The sequence below is a fragment of the Azolla caroliniana genome, unplaced genomic scaffold, assembly GCF_043228905.1.
Source record: "Azolla caroliniana isolate FFs.n. ecotype wild unplaced genomic scaffold, voAzoCaro1.0.p SCAF_2, whole genome shotgun sequence".
Lineage (NCBI taxonomy): Eukaryota > Viridiplantae > Streptophyta > Polypodiopsida > Salviniales > Salviniaceae > Azolla > Azolla caroliniana.
The window spans coordinates 13491244-13515031 of NW_028230437.1; the positions used below are offsets into that span (position 1 = coordinate 13491244).

General features: G+C 38.5%; 1 protein-coding gene across 3 annotated transcripts; it reads left to right on the plus strand.

The window, feature by feature from the left end:
- The first annotated feature begins 855 nt into the window (after nt 1-855).
- LOC147867386 (uncharacterized) lies at nt 856-22380 on the plus strand. 3 transcript variants are annotated; one of them, XM_087315166.1, is made up of 14 exons: nt 858-1040; nt 1535-1601; nt 2041-2260; nt 2352-2393; nt 7947-8018; nt 8173-8308; nt 8408-8565; nt 8681-8768; nt 8864-9075; nt 9211-9372; nt 13602-13754; nt 19184-19444; nt 20069-20383; nt 21919-22380. In XM_087315166.1, the coding sequence occupies exons 1-14, from the start codon at nt 941-943 to the stop codon at nt 22162-22164; spliced, it is 2232 nt and encodes a 743-aa protein (XP_087171292.1). In that variant the 5' UTR covers nt 858-940; the 3' UTR covers nt 22165-22380. The 3 variants fall into 3 exon arrangements, with proteins under 3 accessions (XP_087171295.1, XP_087171292.1, XP_087171294.1); XM_087315168.1 differs by having other exon boundaries at nt 858-1034; XM_087315169.1 differs by lacking the exon at nt 21919-22380 and having other exon boundaries at nt 856-1040; nt 20059-20264.
- The last annotated feature ends 1408 nt before the right edge of the window (nt 22381-23788 follow it).

Genomic DNA, 23788 nt, shown 5'->3' on the forward strand with positions numbered 1-23788 from the left:
ACCTTTTGCTAATTATTTCTCCAAAAGATCAATTCTAAATACAAGGAAGATTTGCCACCTTAGTAGAAATGTAACCATTCTATGGGATGCACACCATGATATAAAGATATATCTTTTAGACTATCAGGGCACCTCATCTACAATAGGCGTCAATTCTCTATATCGTTCATAAAGAAGGTCAAATCCATCTATGTGTAGTTCCTTATATATCATGCAAAAACAATTTAGTTCATGTGAATAGATGAAGAAAAATTTCCATTAAATTTGTATGAGAAACTTTAGTAATTTGTAAGCATAGTATCGAGCCATCTCTAAGAGTTAAGAGTGGCAAGTCAATACCATGAGGTGTAACTTGTATATGCCAAACAACTACAAACTTGTGATGCAAAAAATGAACACACTTAATAATTAAGGTGTTAAATTCAATACGGACCCTTAAATGTAAATGAATTGTAAAGTGACTACATACCCTAAAACTAAATATTCGAAACCCTAAAAAAGAAAGACGTTGAAGAAGAAGAAAACCAAAAAGACACGACAAGCTTTGAGTCGGGCTCCTTGTGACAAACACTGTCAACTTTTTATCCACGTTGGACGGTGCAGATCGCACGCGCCGTCAGTTGAGCAACCTGAACTGAAGTGTCCAATTCCCTCATGTGGCCTCTTTAATATTTGGTAGTAGTTAGACACGAGCACCCGGATGGTTTTATAATTATGTATGTATGTATGTATGTATGTATGGATGTACATAGTTTGTTAGTAGCAGTAGCAGTAGCAGTAGTAGTAAATAAGAAATACATACATATTGATATATGTATGCGGCTTGATACCTTTCTTCAGCAGGAGCCCTAATTCCCTTACTTCTTCTTCTTCTGCATAGAGGATACGAAATATCGATCGATCTTTTGCCATATCCTTCGTATATGATTCGTCGTTGAAGATGAGTTTCTCTGCCTTTCTTCTTTCACACTCTAGAAGAAAACTTCGATGTGCTCCTGTTATACTTCGGCATTTCTCCTCTCATCTTCAACCAGGTTTTCGTATGCTTACTGTTACTGTTTCTTTCTTGGAAATCAACTTTATCTGATCTGTGATTTTTACAGTATATGTAATTATTTGTACTGTGTCTAGAAACCTAGGATTTTTTCACTATTTTTTACTGATTCTGACCTGTAGTTAGGTTTTATATGTAAGTAAGAATCCGATCGTTTTTGTAAGCATCGAGTTGTTCTAGCAGACGCATACAGAAATGATAACAACGAATTGAAACTCCTTTTGAAGCTCTGTTTATTTTCCTCTTAATTTTAAGCAAGGCATACAAGAAGTTAGATGAAAGCTTCCAAACGAAAATATCAGATAGATTCCATTTTTTCTGTTTATGCATCTAAATGACTGGGAAAAACACATTGCGATATGGAGATTCCATCTTTTTCTTAAATATAAAAGATTGATGTTGCTCTTCCTGCATGCAATTAACTTATAATGAGAAGTCACACAATTATGTCGATCTAAAAGATGGATTTCTGATGTGCAGAAGGCTACTCTAAGAGAAGTGCTGGAGACTTTGCACTCAGAAATCGTCTTCCCATTTGTGCAAACATGTGAGTGTTGCATCAGTATCAAGTGTTCTTTTTTTCCTAATATAAGATTTAGCTAGAAGTTCACATTTATGATTACCTAGAAGTATAGTTTTTATGGACATGCAGGTCATTTGAACACACCTGCCATTAAAGAAAAAATGTTTATGCAGGTGTTCTTCAAATCTTAACATGATTGAAGGAATGCATTTGATCACTACTTTGCTGTACATGTGGTATTTACGTGATATATTAAAGGACACTGCCAAATGTCTAGAGTCTGGACTTTGTATAGTGTTATCTTAACACATTTAAATTGGAACCCAAGATTAGGAAAAAATAGCTATTCCTCGATATATTTTTGATGATTTTCCTTGTACCACTCATAATTAAATAATCATGTCAATTCATAAGGTATTTATGAGAATGATTCAAAGAGTCTACTATCTTTTGTGGCTGGCAGATTTTGCTTCAACAAAAGAATACATGTTGACTCGAGTGGTGTCCACATGACCCATTATGAAGTGGGAAGATTTCATGTTGAGAAGAAAGAAAGATCAAGGAAATTCTATCATTTTCGTCCTCTTTTGGTAATCTACAGAGCAGCTTATATAATGACAGAAGTTGCCATTTTAACTGTGTGGCACGTCTTTCTCAAGGACATACGCAAACGAGCAGAAAAGGTAGGACATACGTCTTTCTTCTCTGGAGGTTGCATTGTGATTTTGGGATTTCTTAAATCTTATACTATCTGCATATCTCCATTATTTACAGTTACGAAGATGCCTTATTCGGCTTGGGCCTTTCTATGTTAAGGTATTTCATTTGTTCAGAGCTAAAAATGATTCAAAGCATTTAGCAAAATCTCATGGCTTTATTTATAATTTCAGTAAAGTTTCTATTTATGAAGTAATTTCATATATAGTCTATCAGGATGTCAATATAATTGTAAACCTATCAGCTCATAAAATTTAGATTCATTTATGACATTAATAAATACAGTAGTATATTGGATAATATTTTTGGTAGTTATTGAATGCTTTGATACATACTAGATGCATAGACTAATGAGTTAGTCCTCAGAACCTTAGAAATTTGCGTAAATTTTCATTTTGTGAACACGTTTAGATGTTTTGCCTAGTGATTGCATGTAATTTTTGTGTGTGTATGTGGATCCATTTTCTTTCAGATGTATTGAACATATTGTGTACCAAGAGATTCTTCATGTTTTAGATAAGTCTGAACCTGTAACAAAGGCATAGATAAACTGAAGTAAGCAGTCAGATGAATGTTTCTTATATGTAACATTTATTTTTTGGGAGGGTGGTGTTTACGGATCTAAAGCAGATGATGTATGTAACATTTATTGTTTGTGAGTGTCATGCGTGGATCTAAAGCAAACATTTGCCATAGAGTATGTTGAATGGATTAACTATTGTGCATAGGCTCTTCTCATAACCCTGTTGTGCTTTGTCGTTCACACTAGATCCTTGTTTTTCTTATATGGGGCTCATAAGACTAGAGCTGGTGAGCTTAAATATGAAGTGGCAAGTGTGAACATTGAATTAATCATCAATTTCCCATATGTATTACATCCTTGTGCTCATTGATTATTGAATATGGATTTTCATCCCTATGTTTTGTCAAGTTTTCCAAATGATATATTTAGCATAGCATAGAGATTCCTGTCAGCATAACAGTGTTTAAACCCAAGTGAGAGAAAGAAGGTATCAATTTTGTCATCCCAAGCTTTGGGCGCTTGCTTTAAGCCATACAAGGCTTTGTGTAACCTATAGACCATGTTTTTCTGCTCTGAAATCTCGAAACCTGGAGGCTGTTCAACATAAACCTCCTCTTTCAAGTCACCATTAAGGAAGGCTGACTTGACATCCATTTGAAAGATGGGCCATTTGTTGGGAGCAGCAAGTGCAAGTGCACATCGAATAGAGGTGTACCTTACTGTTGGAGCAAAAGTTTCCTCATAATCCACTCATTCGATTTGTGAGTAGCCTTTTGCAACTAAACGTGCATTGTGCTTATCCAAAGTACCATCAACATGGTACTTGGTCTTGAAAATCCATTTTAGTCCAATGACTTGTCAATGTTGAGGCCGTGGAACTAGCTCCCATGTATGATTCCGCTCAATGGAATTAAGTTCAACTTCCATTGTTGCTTTCCACTTTGGAAGAACAAGGGCCTCTTTAGTTGTTGTGGGTTCTTGTGATTGCACAACAATGCACAGTAAGGCAAAGTTGCATGAGTGAAGAGGCTATTGTGAATTATGTGTTCTTTTCATGTTGGTCGGAGAACCAGATGTATACTCATGAAGTTCAGCATCGGAGAGATGAGAATCACGAATGGTGGCTTGAAGCCACTTGGGAAGTGGTGGAAGTTGGTGTGTAGAGGGAAGGGAAACGAGTGGAGTTGAGGGAGAGGTTTGAATTGTTGGCAAAGTTAGAGGTTGAGTAGGAGTGAATTATGTGTTCTTTTCATGTTGGTCGGAGAACCATATGTATACTCATGAAGTTCAGCATCGGAGAGATGAGAATCACGAATGGTGGCTTGAAGCCACTTGGGAAGTGGTGGAAGTTGGTGTGTAGAGGGAAGGGAAACGAGTGGAGTTGAGGGAGAGGTTTGAATTGTTGGCAAAGTTAGAGGTTGAGTAGGAGGAGATGGGGGGCTTGAAGGTGAGACATCTTCGTTTGAAATAGGAGATTCTGGAGCAGCTGGGATCTCAACGTGAACTCAGGTGAAAGCCTAGAGTCATCCTCTTAGACTCCACAAAATGAACATCCTTAGAGATGACTAGGGACTTTGATTTTGAATCCCAGAACTTTGTAGGCTTTAGAGTGTTGTAACCAAGAAATTTGCATTTCTTGGTTTTGGACTCAAATTTAGTCCTTTTATGATCTAAAATGTGAACATAAGCATCAGAACCAAAGACTTTAAAATGAGATACTGAGGGCTTTACACTTGTAAATGCTTCTGTAGGGGTCATTGTAGCAATTGCTTTTGTTGGGCAGCAGTTGATGATGTAGATTGCTGTGTTGACAGCTTCACCCCAAAATGAGAGAGGAAGATCAGATTGAGATAGCATTGTACGAGCCATCTCTTGGACTGTCCGGTTCTTCCTTTCCACAACTCCATTTTGTTGAGGAGTATTGGGTGTAGAAAATTGGCGAGCAATGCCTCGTTGAGAGCAGAAATGGTGGAAAGCTTGGGAGATAAACTCTCCACCATTGTCGGACTTGATCTTTCAAACTTTCTCTGATGTCTCATTCTCAACAAGAGCTACCCATTCTTGAAATTTGGTGACTGCTTGAGATTTCTCTACAAGAAAATAAACCCAAACCTTACGGGAGAAATCATCAATTATAAGCATGAAGTAGCGTGCACCACCAAGAGTAGTGGTTTTCATGGGACCACAAAGATCAATGTGCCCTAACTCCAAGATAGATGTTGCACGGTGAGTGGCTTCATGAGGGAAAGGCTCTCGATGTTGCTTGCCATGAAGACAAGAAACACATGGGGTATTGGGAGTTTTGAAAATAGGCAGACCTTCAACTAGCTGTGTAGAGGAGAGCTTTTGTAGAGAATTGCAGTTGAGGTGACCGTACCTAGCATGCCATCACGTGGGATCTTCTTGTGCCACCAAGGCATGAGAGCCTTGAAGAAGATGAAGAAGATGAGATTTGGACTTTTCCAAGGGACTATGGTAGCTTTTTAGGCGATATAAACCCCCTTCTTGTGTGCCACTAGCTACAATTTGTAGGCTTTTGGTATCAATCACTTCCAAAACTGAGCTATCAAAGTAGACTCCATAACCTTGCGTGGCGATTTTGTAGACCGAAAGTAGGTTGGCAGAGATGCGAGGCACATGTAGCAAATCTTGAAGAACGATAGGTTCTTCATTTGAAGAATTGTCAAGAAACACATTACCCACACATGAAGCCTCAATGCTTGAGGCATCTCCTATAGAGATTTGGGAAGAGCTAGGCTTCACATCATGCAAAATGGATTTGTCATAGGTCATGTGTGAAGTAGAAGTGGCACCACTATCTACTAACCACTCATCAATGGTTGAGGTAGTTGGTCCAGCCAAATGTGAAAATTGTTCCTCAATGCCAAGGAAAACTGTTTCTTTGGCTGAGTGGACCGAGTTTGATTTTGGTGTAGGTTGACTTTCGGTAGAAGAAGATTTCTTGGCAATGTCTCTTTTCTTTTTCCGACAGTCGGGCTGAATGCCACAATAATGACAGGTAAACTCCTTGTAGGCTGGGTTGTTTGGTGGTCTTGGATTGGGTTTGTTGTAGGAGTTACCATTTTGCGTCCACTTGCCTTTACTTTTCGCATGTAGAAGCGTCTCATTGGAAGTTTGAGCACTTTTCTTCCTTGTTGCCCTGTCTTGTAGCATGCCAAGAAATGTATTCATGTTAGGTGTGTTGGGAAGAAGAGAAATTGTGTCACAAAAAGCTGAGAATGACTTAGGCAACTTTATCATTAGACGATGCACAAACTCAACCTCAGTTGATTCGCTTCCCAAAGAAACTAGTTCCTTTTGGAGAGTAACAAATTGCGTTATTTGATCCATGATGTTGGGAGTGTCATGAATCTTGAGATTGGTTAGTTGGTTCTGAATAGCTATCATTTGAGCATGATTAGCTCTATGATACCTGGTTTTGATGGCTGCACATAGTTCATTGGCTGTCTCTTCATCTGTGTCTTGAAATTGACGAGCGATGCTCGGTTTAATATTAAACATGAGGAAAGCATGAGCACGAGAATCCTTATCGAGCCAAGCTTCAATCTCAGCTTTAGAGGAGCCAACAACTGATTTGGGTGAAGAAGATGAAGTTACCGGTGGTGTCTTCTCACTACCATTGACTACATTCCATAGACAATGGTACTATAGACGATGGTATTGTAGCAAGGTCTTTATCTGCAGTTCCCAATCCAAGTAATTGTTCCCATCCAAGATGGACTCTTTGGGGAGTTGGGGAATGGTTGATGAAACAATGGTGGCATGTGAGGCTATGGATATCCTCCTTTTGAGCTACAACTGGACAATTTACAGCAGCTGTAAGTAAATGCTCAGGGCTTTTCTACTTCTCCCTAGGTCCTAGGTGAGGCTCAAATGAGTGGAAAAGAAAACAGAAGAACCTCCTCTGTAGGTTGGGAGGGTGGCTGCTAAGAGAACCTCCTCTATAGGGTTGGGAGGGAGGAATAAAAGAAGATAGGTCTGTGTGTTCTTTGGCAAAAAAAATCAGGCTGAGGATATGGAGACCTCATTGCTCTGATACCATGTGAGAAAAGCTGGTAATAGCAGCAATGGAACAGTTGTTGGAACAAAATAGACACAGCCAAGCTGTGAGAAGGCTGCTAGACAGCAGTAGAAAAAATGGTTGCAGAGAGTAGAGCTTCTTATTAAGTAGCAGCAAAAGTAAAAGTTTTTACAAAAGAGGCTGGTATAGACTATTTACACAAAATTGGGGAAAGTGGGTGAAATGGTTGTTTGGTAGGTAAGTGACTCTTGTACTACCAAACAGGTATAATAAACTAGGAATAAGAAGGAATATCTTGGAAAAAGTGGAAGAGAATAGAGACATTTAAAGCGTTGCAGATTCTAGAGAGAGAAGGCATTTAAAGAGTCGTAGATTCTAGAGAGAGAAGAATCTGGGAAAAGAGAGAATGTAGTACAGGGATAATAAAGATGAAAGAGAGTGCAGGTTTGGAGCTGCCACCCTCCAACACATATTGTATATATATATATATATATATATATATATATATATATATGTGCTATCCATGATACATAGAATATGCTCTTAGAAGAAGAAGAGCTTTAAATGCTGATGTGGCAGCTAAGTCATGCCCTCATAGATATCTATTTAATGCTGAGTCGAACCTTGTACAAGGATCCCATTCAAAGTACAAAATATTCTTTTCGAAGTTGTTGTACAACTCTGAAAACGAGATTATACGACTTTTAGCAAAAAATAGAAAAGATTTAATAATATAAACTCCCACCTCACTTTTGGCACCGTATCCCAAAAAAACGCCTTTGATGGAATTTGCATACAGCTTGTTCCATATTTTGAACAAAATGTCAGATACATAAAAGAGTGTCCAAATGAAATAATCCATAACATTTATTGGGTTTTCAAGGTGATATATGTTAATAGTATGACTAAAATTTCATCACAAATTGCGAAGAAAATGTCAGAAACATAAAAGAATGTGCAATGAAACACACATATATGTAGACATTATACATTTTTGTAGATTAATATCGTATAAATTTAAGGGAGAATATTAACAGTTCTCATTGTTTACGTGATGTGAACTAATGAATTATGATCGATTGTGCAGCTTGGTCAGGCCTTAAGCACACGACCAGATGTATTGCCAAATGCATATTGTCAAGAACTTGCGAAGTTGCAGGTAAGCTGTTTGCCTGATCTGTGTAGTTTCAAGGGTTGCTTAGAACTAGAATGGTGGTTAAGTAGGTATGTTAACTAAGTTTGTGGCTTTTAGGATATCATCGGACTGTTGATTTGAAAAATCATGACATGCAAACTGATGTGGATTCTTCAAGGATCAAATTCCACCATTTCGGAGCTCAATTGCCTTGAAGTTCATCGAGTCGGAGCTTGGATATCCGGCTTCTGAGCTGTTTGCTGATATAAGTGCAGAACCAGTAGCAGCTGCCTCCTTGGGACAAGTTTATAAAGGTCTATACTTTTCCTGCACACCCATTGTAATAGATTGGAATTTCCATAGAAATCCTAAGACGACAATTTCTGCATGTTAACCACTTCATGTTATGGCAGCTCATTTAATTTCTGGAGAGCCTGTTGCAGTCAAGGTTCAGAGGCCAGGCATGCAGTCACGGTTAACACTTGATTCTTACCTTTTACACATTGTTGGAGGCTCACTTCGGCGTTTCTTAGGAGCACGTGGTGATGTTGTGGCTGCTGTCAATGAAATGGTAGATTTTTCTGCCTTTGTTTACTGTTTGTCGAAAATTGATTGATCAAATCCGTAGAGGAGATCTTGCCCAATATAAGTTGATTGACCATAAAATTGTAAGTTTGTTCTGTTAGGTTGGGCATATGTTCGATGAGATTGATTACAGAAAGGAAGGTCAAAATGCTGAACGTTTTGCAAGACTGTATGGTGAGCATGCTGAAGGTGAGTCTAAAGGATTGTAAGAATTATTACCCATATTCATTGTTATGGCCTGTAAGATTCTTAAATGAGGGGTTTTTTTGTTCGTGTCTTCATAGGGTGTCCTCAACAAATATATAACAATAAAACAACAAGAGAAAATAGCCGGCAAAAAACTGGCCAGCCTTTTGGTTTTGTTAAGGTTCCAAAAATATATTGGAATCTCTCAACTCAGGGTGTACTTACCATGGAATGGATTGATGGAATCAAGTTAACGGACTTAGAGACATTGCAGAAGATGCACTTTGATGTTCAGCAGCTTGTTGATCAGGTATAGTTCATAATTCATTGGTCTTATTCATTAAGTAATGATCTTCCTGTTACCTGATCATCCAGAAAGGTGGGAAACCTTCCAGGTACTAGGTTTGATTCCATTACCTTGAACCTTTCAAATCGTTTTTTACAGGGGGTATTTTGCTCGTTAAGGCAACTTTTAGAGGAAGGGTTTTTCCATGCTGATCCTCATCCTGGTAACCTTGTGGTGACAAGAGAAGGCAAGCTTGCTTACTTTGATTTTGGTATGATGGGCGACTTTCCTGAGGAGTACCGCATTGGCCTCATTCGTACGGTAGGGGCTTTAATCTAATTTTTTGCTGATATTTTGTTTACAGAACTGATGCTCTGGTGTTCTTCTTTCCATTTTTGGAAAGAACCTGCATGTTGATTTTTATGTATGCTATTCCATTGACATCACAGAAAAGACACGGAAATCATGAAGTTATTCAATGAGGCCAAATCGGAAAGGGATATTGTCATGATCATTAGTGCTGTAGGATGATTCTGAGATGGCCTAGGCATAGGTGTGGACACAAAGTTGTTTAGGTAAGGGGGTTGGTTGGGTGTGCATACTAGCCCTTGTGGATAGGGGTGAGTATATTAAGGCATCTCTCAAGGTTGGAGGACAAGAGGAGGGAAGACGAGTAGAGAGAAGAGGGGGAGATAGAGAGGGAGGGGGAGCTTGATGTAGCTGATCTGTTCATTCAACATTTGTTGAGAATGATTAAAGTTATAGCCAAACGGCTAGTCAGCCCCAACAGCTAGTTAGCCCAATGGCTAGATCTTTGCCTTTATAAAGAGGAACCTTCTCCTCATGTAAAAATAAGCCATCTCTGTATTTTCTCTTGCTTGTTGTGACATATATGTATATTCTTGAATACATTTGTTTTCTCATTTTTCAATTTGGTATCAAAGCCTAGATCCGCCCTTCTACCAGACCCTAGATTTTCCCCTTTGCCAAACCCTAGATCCACCCCTTTGTTGGGGTAAAGCCACTAAATGACCCCTTATAGTGTGAACTTGGCCAACCCTAAATGGGTCATATAAAACATAAGTTAAAAACTTTTGAGTCTCACTTCAAAGGTGAGCTCCTCCAACTACTGCTCTTTTTCCATCTTTTCTGCCATAGCTCCATTGTTGCATCTAAACATCCGATACTAGGGTGAATCCTGAGTATTTCTCAGCCCTATTGACATCATTCCTAACCCTTACAACTTATCTCAGAGTGAGGTTTAGGGTTTCAGAACTTCTATGTAGGTGCTGTACAACAATGAAAAAGTGTTCAGACCTCTTTATTGTGTAGTTATGGCATCATCCTCCTCAGATGTGAAGAATCTTTTTGAGATTTGACGATTTGAGGGAACAAGTTTTGACTTGTGGAAGGAGAGAATGCAAGGAATTCTTTTTCTGAAGAATTGTGACAGGGCATTGGAGGCAGAAAAACCAGAGAACATGTTAGAAGATGCATGGTGGATTTTAAACAAAAAGGCTGTCATATATATTAAGATGGTTGTTTTTGATGAGATTTTAGTACATCTCAAAGGGTTGGTATTGGCTTCTGAAATATGGGCAAAGTTGAAGGCTACATATGAAAACAATACACATGTTAATCAAGTACACCTAATGCGAAAGCTTGTTGGCATGCAACTGGATGAGTCCAAGAGTGCAGCTGAACACTTGTCCTTGTTTACAGGCCAAAGCTCAACATGAGCATTGCATACAGTTAGTGGAAGTTACTTGAATGTTCACATCGGACCTTTAAGTGGGAGGTTGTTAGGTGTAAAGGCCCGTAGTTCACAAATTAGATAATTATTCGTATATGTGAACACATTGTTCACCTGGACAAGACACCTCTTTTTGGTAATGGGAACACACCTCTTTCTGTGTAGGGCTAACTAATATAATAACCTTTTTTTTTTCTATACCAATAAAGGCGGTTGGGTACACCCAAAAAATTGTGCCGCTACTCTCGTCTCTACTACAGTCTTGTTTGCTGAACGTTATCAATCAATAGCTGCTCCCTCAAACATCCCTCTTTACCTTTATAAGGATTGGAAATTACATCAATTAGATGTAAAAAATGCATTCCTTCATGGAGAGTTGATGGAGGAAGTGTACATGGATATCCCGCCTAGGTTTTGGTACAATTCAAACAGTAGGCAGGGTTTGCAGACTAAGGAAGTTGCTTTATGGACTAAAGCAATCTCGAGCCTGGATCGATAGGTTAAGAAGGGCTATGGTGGGTATGGGTACCAACAGATCAATGTGGACCATACAATGTTTTTCCGACAACACAAGGAGCGTACTATGCTACTTGCTGTGTATGTGGATGATATAATTATTAGGGCAACGATGAAGGAGAAATTGCCCATCTGAAGGTGCAACTAGGTAAAGAGTTCGAGGTGAAAGATCTAGGATTGCTACAACACTTTCATGCAATTGAGGTAGCTCGTGGGGTAGAAGGAGTTCTATTGCAACGAAAATATGTATTAGATATTCTCCTAGAAACTGGAATGTTGGGTTGTAGGTCTGTAGCTTCTCCAATTGACCCAAAAATCAAGTTAACTGAACTTGCAGGAGAGAAAGTTGATTGTGAAAGGTATCAAAGATTGGTAGGTCGGCTGATTTATTTGATTCTTACTCTTCCAGCTATTTCATTTGCAGTAAGTGTGGTAAGTCGTTACATGCATGATCCGAGGAAAGATCATATGGATGCAGTGTACCAGATTTTGAGATATCTCAAAGGTGCCCCGGGGAAGGGATTTATCTTTAGAAAACATGGTCATTTTAACATTGAGGGCTATTGTGATTCTGATTGGTCTAATTGTGCTGATGATGGGAAATCCACATCAGGATACTGCATTTTTGTTGGGGGCAATCTGGTCTCTTGCAAGAGTAAGAAATAGTCAGTGGTAGCAAGGTCAACAACAGAAGCAGAGTATAGAGCTATTGCTGTAGGAGTTGCGGAGATGTTGTGGCTGAGAACTCTCCTAGTAGAATTAAAGATGAATCAAGAAAATCAGATGAGGCTGTGGTGTGACAATAAGTCAGCATTGCCAACAATCGACATATTCTTTATCAAGGGGAAGCTTGATAGTGGGATATTAAAATTGAGTCATGTTTCTACTGAAGATCAAGTAGCAGATTGTCTTACAAAGGGATTTGGGCTAATAAGTCTTTCTAGATCGTGTGACAATATGGGCTTAGTGGATATCTTTCACCCATCTTGAGGGAGAGTGTTGAGAATGAACGGCTAGTCAGCCCCAACAGCTAGTTAGCCCAATGACCAGATCTTGGCCTTTATAAAGAGGAACCTTATCCTCATGTAAAAATAAGCCATCTCTGTATTTTCTCTCTCCTGTTGTGATATATATGAATATTCTTGAATAAATGTGTTTTTTTCATTTTTCAATTACATTTATTCCTTGTTCATGTGTTGCCCTAAGGCTCTTATTGTAATTCACTGCACTTGTGCTATGGTGTTTCTGAATACGTACATATGCATAAAAGAAATCTAGAAACCTAACAAACTCACATTGACGTTCAGTTTTATGTGCATTATTTTTGGGATACTGTGGCTATTCAGTCATTTTGTTTATTTGTAGAGGTTTTATCTGCGTTTTGCCACCTTTTTATGAAGTTCATGCTGCTACCACAATGATTAGTTTTTTTGCAAATGATTGCAATTATTTTGTAGCCATGCCATACTACCTTTTGGTTCATTTATATGAGATGATCAGTTCAAGATTCTTTTCGGATAATAATGTTTGGTTTGGTCTATGTTCTCTTTAAATTTCTGTAATGATAATTAAGGTCATGTATCTGGTGCTGGTAATGACATCTTGGAGTTTTTGAAAATCTAGTGTTCCATTTGCTCACGCGCTTGTTTTAACTTTGGGCATGAATCCCAAACTTTTTTTGATATACATATAGTAATGCCAGACAATTATACTCTAGAAATACAATATGTGATATCTAGGCGGAATAGGTTTGCAAAATATCACAGCTTTACTTCAGACCAGGAATGTGATTAATATGACTACCTGAGTATCAAAGTTTTGCCAATTGTCCTCTAATGAATTCTTCCCTGATTGTATCTGCAGCATTACGTAATTGAGAAGTGGCACTTGTTCTGTGGTATCCTATCAAATGGTTTTTGTTAATCCATGTCAAGAAATAAAATCTCCTCCCATGTCAATGTGGCTGAACTATCTGTCATTGGAGGTTTATAATCGATTAATTATTTGGTCTCAAAAGCATCAAACTCTTTATCTGTGTCAAATTCACATAATAGATTGTGCATATCAATCCAGCTCTTTCTGTGGGAGAACCATATATTTCTGGGCTATAAGTTGCGATTGACGATAATAATGGAGATAGTTGCAAATGGATTTATGTTGATTGTTTTGACGTTTCTTGTTTTGACATCTTTTTAACAATGTGAATTGGCATGGGTTTTGTAACCTCATGCAAAAAGGTTGTGCTAATTTAAGCTAACAAGTTTCTTTGTTGGAATTGCAGCTTGTTCACTTTGTTAACAGAGATTCTGTGGGTCTTGCAAATGACTTTTCAGATCTTGGTTTTGTTCCAGAGGGTGCAAACTTAAAAGATATTGCAGGTGCATTGCGTACATCATTTGGTGATGAGTCTTCAAGGACACAGTTAGATTTTCAGGTTTACAGACTTTTTTATTTCTGTAAGAGCAAAGTCACTTATTTCTCAATTTCATCATTCGCAATTTGATCATGCATGCATACCACACAGTTGTATATCTATATATTGCAGATGATATATACCATACATTTTTACACTGAAACTTATTCATCGGTAAAGTGAAGGCAGCACGAGGATTAGGGTTTAGGTCAAAAACAGAGAGGGAGAGAGTCTGAGTGAGAGACAAAGGGAGAGAGAGAGATGCATGCTGTCTTGGGTACAAAGAGTGTACCTCTTTTTTGGTTTTTAGATATTATGTATATACAAGTCAAAAGTGTGCTACGAGTGCGTTCACACGAGTACACTAATAAAAGGCACGATGGCCCTTTATTCCCAACAACCTCCCACCTAAAGGCAATGTGCCGTGAGAAGAAAAAGAAAAGAAAAAGAAAGTCAGCTAAGTCCAAGTATGTACAAAGCTGAACTACATACATCTATCCAACTCCCATCATCTGTCGGCAATCAGCAAATCGCTCAGATGGAAGACCCTTCGTGAGAAGATCTGCAGGATTATTATTTGTATGTACTTTGACAAGCTCAATGTTCTTGCTGGCAAGTACATCTCTGATGAAGTGATACTTCACCTCTATGTGCTTCGTCTTTGCATGAAAGACGGGATTCCGAGCTAGTATGTTAGCACTCTGGCTGTCACAATGAAGAATAGCTAACTCTTCATGCCTCAGTGGCAGCAACATACTCTGCCTCTGTAGTAGACAATGCAACACACTTCTGTAGTCTGGAGATCCAAGAGACCGTTCCTCCTGTGAAAGTAAACACATACCCAGAAGTAGACTTCCTGCAGTCTGCATGACCAGCATAGTCCACATCCGTAAAACCAACGACAGATGCCTTTTGCTTTTCAAAGCAAATGCCCAAGTCCTTTGTGCCGTTGAGGTATCTCATAATACCTTTCACCGCTTCCCAATGCTTTTTGCCGGGATTTGCCATGTACCTACTAATCACTCTCACTGCAAAGGCAATATCAGGGCTAGTAGCAACCATCGCATATATCAAACTGCCAACGGCTGAAGCATATGGAACCTTAGCCATTTCAACCTTCTCATCATCAGATGTAGGGCTGTCTTCTGCACTGAGTTTCAAATATGGAGGCAATGGAACCCCAATTGTTTTCCCCCCCTCTATATTGAAACGCTGCAAAACCTTAAAGATATACTCCTTCTGAGATAGAAAGAGTACCCCTTTGGACCAGTTTCAGATTATTTGCATGCCAAGGATGTGATTTGCATCACCAAGATCATTCATATCAAAGCTGCCATGAAGGCTTTGCTTCAATGAATCCAAGGCATGATTATCCTTGCCAGCAATAAACCTATCATCAACATACAAAACCAAGATAATCAGGCTGCCATCTACTGCCTTCTTGGTGTACAAGCAGTGGTCCACTTGACTTCTATGAAAACCTTGAGACTGCATAAATGCATCAAATTTATGATACCATTCTCTTGGTGCTTGTTTCAACCCATACAAACTTCTTTTGAGCTTACAAACCATCTTCTCTTTGCCTTTAGCCACAAAACCTTCAGGCTGCTGCATATATATGTCTTCATGCAGATCGCCATGTAAAAAGGTGGTCTTCACATCCATTTGTATGAGCTCCATATCTTCAGCTGCAACTAAGCCCAAAATGATTCTTAATGTAGTCATCTTGACTACAGGCGAGAAGATCTCATCAAAATCAACTCCATATTCTTTCTTTTATCCTTTTGCAACCAATCTTGCTTTGTACTTTGGCGAGGAATCCGAAATGACCTTCATTTTATAAACCCATTTGCATGGAAGTGTTTTCGCCCTTTAGGCAACTGCACCAAATCCCAAGTGTCATTTTTCTCAAGAGATTCCATCTCTAACAGCATGGTTTTATACCATTTCTTATTGTCCTGTCTGTCCATTGCTTCCTTGAAGCAAGTCGGTTCGCCACAATCAGTTACCATGACATAATCAGACACACTGTTTGCATCAGGAACAAATCTGTCAGGCCTTCTAGTAACTCTAGGCGATCTCCTAACCCAATGCTCATTGTTTGGTAGCTGTTGAGCCTGCAAATCATCATTTTCAACTTGCTGTCCAGGCATTTCAGCCTGCAAATCAGCATTAACAGCTGTTCTAGCTGTTCCTGCACATTTGGTGGCTCATCATTATTGGCAAAGGCTGGCTGATCATTGCCAACCTCATTTTCTGCATTTGCAGGTAAGTTTACAGCAGGTGTTTGCTGCTGTACAGCGGGCACATTTTTCTGTCTAAAAAGTATTTCTTCTCGGAATACAACCCTCCGTACTTCCTCGGTCTTTTCGGGCTGTTTATGCATGTGATTTTCCCGGAAGATAACATCATTGCTGTGTACTATTTTTCTTTTCTCGGGATCCCACAATCTATACCCCATTTGACCCTCGTCACCATATCCTAGGAAAATACATTTGCAGGACTTTGGCTCAAGTTTGTTGTGTTCTTCTTTACGAATGTGCACAAAAGCCTCACAGCCAAAGACTCTCAAGTGAGCATATGAAGGTGGCTTACCCGACCACGCTTCTTGGGGTATTCCCTCTCCCAAAGACCTGTTAGGTGACCGATTAATCAAGTGAACAGCTGTCATAACAGCCTCTGCCCAAAAACCATGGGGTAACGCAGCATGAGACAGCATAGTATGGACCTTATTTTGAATAGTCCGATTCATATGCTCTACAACTCCATTTTGGGGTGGATTATAAGGGGCAGTGAGTTCCCTCTTTATCCCTTTGCTGTCACAAAATGCTTGAAAAGCCTTGGACACATTCCCCACCATTGTCAGAGCGAAGACACTTAAGTGTTTTTTCAATTTGATTCTCAACTAATGCCAAAAATGTTCGAAACTTGTCGAGCACTTCATCCTTGCTATGAATAGGGTAAACCCATACCTTTCGTGTAGCATCATCCACAAAAGTGACTAAGTATTTCTTTCCCCCTAATGATAGCCCTGGCATCTGATATACATTTGAATGTACTAACTCAAGCAGGGATGACTTCAGCGAAAGTGACTTTTTGTGAGATGTTTGTACATGTGTTTACCATAAATGCAATGATCACAATGTTCAAAATCAGCATAACGAAGACATGACAAGTAACCCAAACGAGACAATACTTTCATACCAGTTTCACTCATGTGTCCCAACCGGCCATACCACAAAGAAACACTAGGCTGCTCGGTTATGGCAACAACATGGTCACTCACACTAGATACATGGAGAGGATACAAAGTATCACTTTTACTACCCTTGGCAATAACTCTAGATCCCTTACAAATCTTCCATTTCCCATCACCAAAGGTTGTGTGAAATCCATCATCATCTAGCTGTCCTGTGCTAATCAAGCTCTTCTTGAGCTGAGGTACATGCTGAAGTGTGAAAGCAAAACCATGCTGAAATTGTAATTGCACAGTGCCAATACCTGCAATTTCACATGCGTAGTTGTCCCCAAGATGGACAACACTATGTCGACCCCTTGTGTAATCTGAAAACCACTCACGATGAGGGGTGACGTGAAAAGAAGCACCGGAATCGAGTATCCAAGTGTGCATGTCACCATTTGTATCTGCAAGTAAAGCATGTTCTCTATGGCATGATGAAACAAAGAGTACATCATTTCCACTATCACTATCGTGAGTGACTACATTCACCGCTTCAATTTTAGTATTGCCTTTCCTCGGTTGAATGTTTCTCTTTTCTTCTATGAAATCATCTATCTTCTTGCCCTTTCCTTTCTCTTTCTTCCATTTCAAACAATCACGTTTAAAGTGACCCTTTTTGCCACAGTGATGACATTCTACATCTTTACCACGTGATTTACTATGGCCATAAGTATAAGATTTGCCTCTTTGTTGTGACCTACCCCTTATATGCCATGCACTAGAGGACTTATTGGATGCATTGTTTTGCCGACTCATCTCTTCCATGAGTAGAGAACTCTCTACATCGGAATAAAGAAGCATCGCATTGGAATTGCTTATAGTAGTCTTGAAAGTATCCTAACTTTCTGGCAAGGTGCAAAGTAAAAATATGGCCTTAAACTCATAATCAATGATGAATTTCAAGGCAACTAGCTGGCTAAAAAATAGAATTGAACTCATTCAAGTGAGTTGACATGGGTGTACCCTCTGTCATACGCAAATCCATAAGTTTCTTAAGCCTAAAAACTTTGCTAGTTGCCGTCTTCTGGGCATACAGTTCCTCTAGTCTAGTCCATATAGAATAGGCACAATCCAAACCTTCAATATTAAACAAGGCATTAGAAATTGGCAACTCAATAGTCGAGCGTGCAAGCTCGTTCAACTCTTGCCAATGATCTTGGTCCATATCTGTAGGCTTTACCCCTTTGACTTTAATAGGCTTTGCATGCTTCTTTTGCAGCAGGATGTTGTAGCATTGCTTTTTCCAAACCGCAAAGTTATGTGCACCCTCAAGCTTCTTGATGTTCATAAGGTGGTTACTGTCACTGCCGCTAGTCATGATTTCTTAGCCCAAACGGAGGACCAAACCTGCTTTGCAAAAAACCGTAAACTCTGCTCTGCAAAAAACCCTAAACTTTGCTCTGATACCAGTTTGAAGGCAGCACGAGGATTAGGGTTTAGGTCAAAAACAAAGAGGGAGAGAGTATGAGTGAGAGACAAAGGGAGAGAGAGAGATGCACGCGGTCTTGGGTACAAAGAGTGTACCTCTTTTTTGGTTTTTAGATATTATGTATATACAAGTCAAAAGTGTGCTACGAGTGCGTTCACACTCGTGCACAAATAAATGGCACGATAGCCCTTTATTCCCAACATAAAGAAACGTAGTTATTATCCAGGCATTGATAGTTTCCAATGTTTTATGTCACTCATAGACAGATTTACTTTTTTGTTATCATATCTTATAGTTGTAGCAAGAACCGCTATATACAGGTAATGTAAGGCAATGTGTATTCAGTTACACATGTTGTGCACGGCTCATTCGTCAGTTGCTCATGTAATGCATAGGGTAGATATGCTACTCATGATCTTAAGAAAGAATTCCACAAAGCTGTAAAAGCTTCTTGCCAGTAGTAAAGACCACCTACATTCTTATGCATGAAAGGTATATTTGCTCTATGATAGATCTGTTACACACAATTTTCAAAGAATTTCTAAAGGCTGTAAAAGAATTCGTCCAGTAGAAAAGAACTCATGTTACTATATGTTTCTCTAATATGAAGATTCTATTAATGTCAGGATTGCTAGTTAAAGTAAGTCTCAAATGCACACAGGGCATAGAAAGTCAGGTTCCAAGGACATTCCAACAATACTTATGCTATGGAATACTCACACATTTTTCTCGTTGCCCATATTCAATTCTTAAAAACATTTTTGTTTGTCCGTTATGCAGGGGATCATGAATCAACTGTCAGATGTCATGTACCGGTTCAACTTTAGTCTTCCCCCACAATATGCACTTGTAATCAGAGCTCTAGGATCACTAGAAGGAACGGCAACCGTGCTGGATCCGCAGTTTAAAGTGGTTGCTAGTGCATATCCATTCATCATTGGAAGGCTTCTTGCTGATCCAGATCCTCAAATGAGAAAAATATTGCGAGAGCTACTCATCCGCAATAATGGATCTATTCGGTGGAATCGACTTGAACGTTTGGTATAGAATGGAATGTTGTCTAAGTATATTCCCCTTGTAATGGTTTATCTGCTTGTGTGGATATTGTGCATGGGGATTATTCTTGTTCAGTCTCCATAGACAGTAGTGTCTCATATCTAATTGATACCCCACTAAGATGTGCATGATGATTGCATACTCCAAAGTTGAAATCCATATGTCATCAAAATCTATAGCATTACTGAAAATGACGTAATATTTAAACCTCTATGCATTTCAACATTCAGTCCACCAACATCTTTCAACGGATCACAATCATATATTCAAACATCGGATGTTTTCCAAAATAACCAAGATGTCATAGGATGGAAAACACTAGGCACAGCTCTGAAACAAAACAAAAATTTATTCTGTATTTACACTTGTTAGGAAGATTCATTTTGGTTATTTTCAAAAAAATCTTAAATCATTAAGAAAGGTTACCCAAGGATGGCTTTGTGAGCATGTTTGTGGAACATATCTTGATGGCACACATGGATGCTGGAGTTCAATTTGATGTTTTAGGAATATTTGAATGCTGCCTTAATGTGGGTGTGCATCTGGAACATCCGTAATATTCTTTAGATCTCTACTGTTTTTTATTTGAATCTGTTTAGTTTGTGGCAGATAATTGCCATCTCCCAAGAGAGCACATATTCATCTCTACAGTCGGCGAATGGAGATAGCTGGGCTGGGCAGGATGGGTTAGAAAGAGGCCCAGCACGCTCTTGGGGATTTTTTGATATACGGACTGTCATCTCAGCCACTTCTGATCTGTTTGAATTTATACTATCGGAGGATGGGTACAGAGTAAGGGTGTGGTTAGTTAAGGATATTGTGGAAGCATTCAACATACTTTTTGATCATGCTGTTCAAGGAAACAATGAAGACCATTATTCAAATGTGGGCGCCAAAAGAGACCAAGATGCTAGGTCACAAGAGGTAAAGTTAAATAATTCATAAGTTATGCTTTATTTGTTGATCCTTTCAGAAACTTTTGAAGATGTTCTATATGGAAGGATGTGTGTTCCTTCATATCAGGATACATCAAAATAAGAAGGTGGTTGGGGATTGAACTTATTATACTCACATGGTAAGGTAAATCAACATTCAATGCACCTATGCACCTTCTTGCTTGGTAATATAACACAACCACAAGTAATGTATGAAACCTTGATATGTCAGCAACATGGGTGCATATTGACTTTTATCTTCAGAGGGCCAGTGTACTGAATATTGAGGTCCTGGAACCCCACCCCCCTCATTGGCATCCGACATAAGGATTCAAAGGTCCATGTGAAGTTGATCTTGTAGTCACAAGTACTTCAATAACTTTTAAGATTCCATTGGTTGCCACGTTCCTTGACCGTTCAAAATGACAATCTACATTTGATGAATGCAAAAAAGAGTTATGGATAATTATGCTCGATGAGGTACAGAAGGGTTATACCCACTAAATATTCAAACAAATTAATTACAGACTACTTAACTACTTTAGATTGGTGGAAGAGCTTGACTATTTCTTTCTTTTACCCAAAGGCCTATCTCTGCAAGATACAGCAATATTACTAATGATACTACTTTGAGTTCTCATCTGCGTTGGCCACCTCCTGCATGTCTGCGTTGACCTCATTGTCATGTACATCCACAGATATCGGTACATGTGAAGTATATTTTTAAAACTCTCGTGTGAAGTTCTCAGCAAAGAAAGTTGTGGTACATGTATATTGATTATCAATTCAACATGATGACTTTATCCCCTTAGATGTTTGGAGATACTGTCCTGATACATAAGACAGGAAGGCCTACGAAGAGGGTCTTATCGAGAATGAACTTAAACACTCTGATGCTTCTATTTGATTTGAACATTGAATTCATAATCTAAATATATTCACTTACAGATTTGTTGCCGAAGTGGTAGCTATAAGAATCTCATCATTTGCTCAATTTGCATTGTGGTTCGTTTCCATTTCTTCTAGAGTATCTGTTGTGGAAAGTAGACCTAGCTTTACCACTCCAAATTGATTCAAGGTAGTGACAACAAGTTTTACATGATGAATTCTTTGTTTCTGATTTTCGTTTGACTAATAATATGCATCAGATATATTTCGAGCAGCCATGATTGAGAGGATAGAAAAAGGATTGTGAGAATGCTAAATGATAAACCCATAAATGGCCTTCTGAAAGTTGATAATTGCAGTTAATTTTGTGTAAAAACATTTAGAACAGGCCTTGCTTGTATTATGGTGACAATGCTCTGTTCTGGCATGAATAACAGCATATGGTGGTATATTGTTGTGAAAGGAATTTATGCATGAAAATGAACATGATAGGGTTTGGCAAATTCCTGCTATTGAACTTTGGGTGTGTTGAATTGGTTGGTTTGACTTACCTTAGAGCTGGAACTGATAACTTGATTTGCTTAAGATATTAAACCTGTTATTTTGTCTATGATGATTTAAATTGCTCTAATGCAGAAAAATGGTTTTAGATCGAGAGTCTCCATGGGGCTTGGTGCTTTCATTAGGGCGGTAGAATCAGCACCAGAAATATGGATGGCCTTTGCAATTAGGTTTGCTACCAGACCAGAAGCACAAATTCTTGCTTGGGAGATTCTCAGATCACTGGCATGTGCTGGATACAATAGGAGTTCAAGCTTTTTCTGGATGTTTCTATCAAAAGAACTTCATGAGGTGTATGATAAGGATACAAACGCATCCTGATCTTCAAGGGAAAAATAAAAATTTGATGGTTGGCAGCAATAATCAGCATTTTCAGCTTTCTGTAATTATTTTACTTCTTGCCCCAGTGAATGAATAAGCATTAAAATTCAAGATTAAAATTTTGTAGATTACAATATATACAATATTAGAGATGTAATTTCTATAGTTGAATGGAAAATATTAATACATGCAAAACATTTTTGTGCACAATTTTCTCCATATTTTTTTTGGATTTTTTTTTTCTCCATATTTGTTTAAATAATACATATTAACATGGAATCTGAAATGAGTGTGGAAATTCATCAAGGATGTAGAAAATCAGGTATTCTTTTACACATCAAGAATTTTGTGTGATGAGGGAGAGAACAAGAATCTAAGAAGGGAAGTTATATATGTTTGAAGAACATTGAGAATATAAACTCTGATTCTTCTGTTTGTAGAAAATGATAAAAAATGTATACAAGGCTGAATAAATAAGAAATACTATGTGAAGACTTGTGCAACTGTGTTAGAAGTATAAGTGATCTATGGTCTTTGAGTAACCGTTTAGTTTTTTTTTCAGTACAGCGTTAATATGATTGTTTTTATTAGGATCCAGTTGTTACTTTTGTTACATTAAAAAAAACCAAAAGAATAAAATCAAATAATGCGAGGTAACTAGAAATATGAATTTAGATGAATCATGTTGAGAAATGTTTCCAAAGGTATAGCAAAATTGACATTTTTGTGTAATTTGCATTTATCTTGATAAATAATTATGTGATTATTTCTAGGATTTAGTGTGAAATTGTTCTAGTGTGTGATCACTGTAATGTAAGCGTATGATAAGGAGAAAAGAATGATAGATGAATAGAAAGGAGAGAGAGAATGAAGGGTGTCGATCCACTCGACCACCCTCGAGTGAAGGGATCGATACAGAATCAAGTCTCGATCGGAGTCCCATACCATTGCTGTGGCGTCGAGTCGTACCTTGTATTGGCGCACTCGCTACAAGAGTTGAACCACCACGAAACAAAGTCTCGGCGTAGTCAAAAGATGATAAAATGAGGGTAGCTATCCTCTTATTTATAGCGATACCCAAGGCCCCTATGTAAGTTCACACTTGGTCTAATGGGTTGTCTCAATCCTGAGGATTAAAAGTAATCCTCCCCTTCTTTACACTCTTGTTTAACCCTTACACTTATCCACGTGTATAGAATACTATGGTAAATTCTTATCATGGGATATTATACGGTCATGCATGTAACTTACTCCCCTCTTTAAAACATTGCACTCTTGCAATGGAAAGTTAAGGAAGTTAGTTTTGAGAGTATTTTCGTGTTCCCATGTGGCATCTTTTATTGATTTATCCATCCATTTTATTGTAAATTCCCATGTATACCATATGGGTTGTGGTTGATAGACTAACTAAAAGGGCCAAATTTATTGGTACTAAAACCACGGTAACAACTTCTGAATTGGCTTACCAATTTGTTGACGAGTTATTTCATTTTTATGCGTTACTGATGGATATAGTGAGTGATTGAGATCCAAAGTTTACTAGTGACTTCTGGACACAAGTCTTTAAGAAGTTAGAAACTACATTGAGCATGAGCTCCACGGATCATCCTCAATCCGATGGACA

Coding starts and splice junctions, on each gene's coding strand:
- LOC147867386 (XM_087315166.1), top strand. CDS start 941: ATGAGTTTCTCTGCCTTTCTTCTTTCACACTCTAGAAGAAAACTTCGA. Junction 2,261..2,351: donor TACGCAAACGAGCAGAAAAG/GTAGGACATACG, acceptor CATTATTTACAG/TTACGAAGATGCCTTATTCG. Junction 8,019..8,172: donor AAGAACTTGCGAAGTTGCAG/GTAAGCTGTTTG, acceptor GGATTCTTCAAG/GATCAAATTCCACCATTTCG.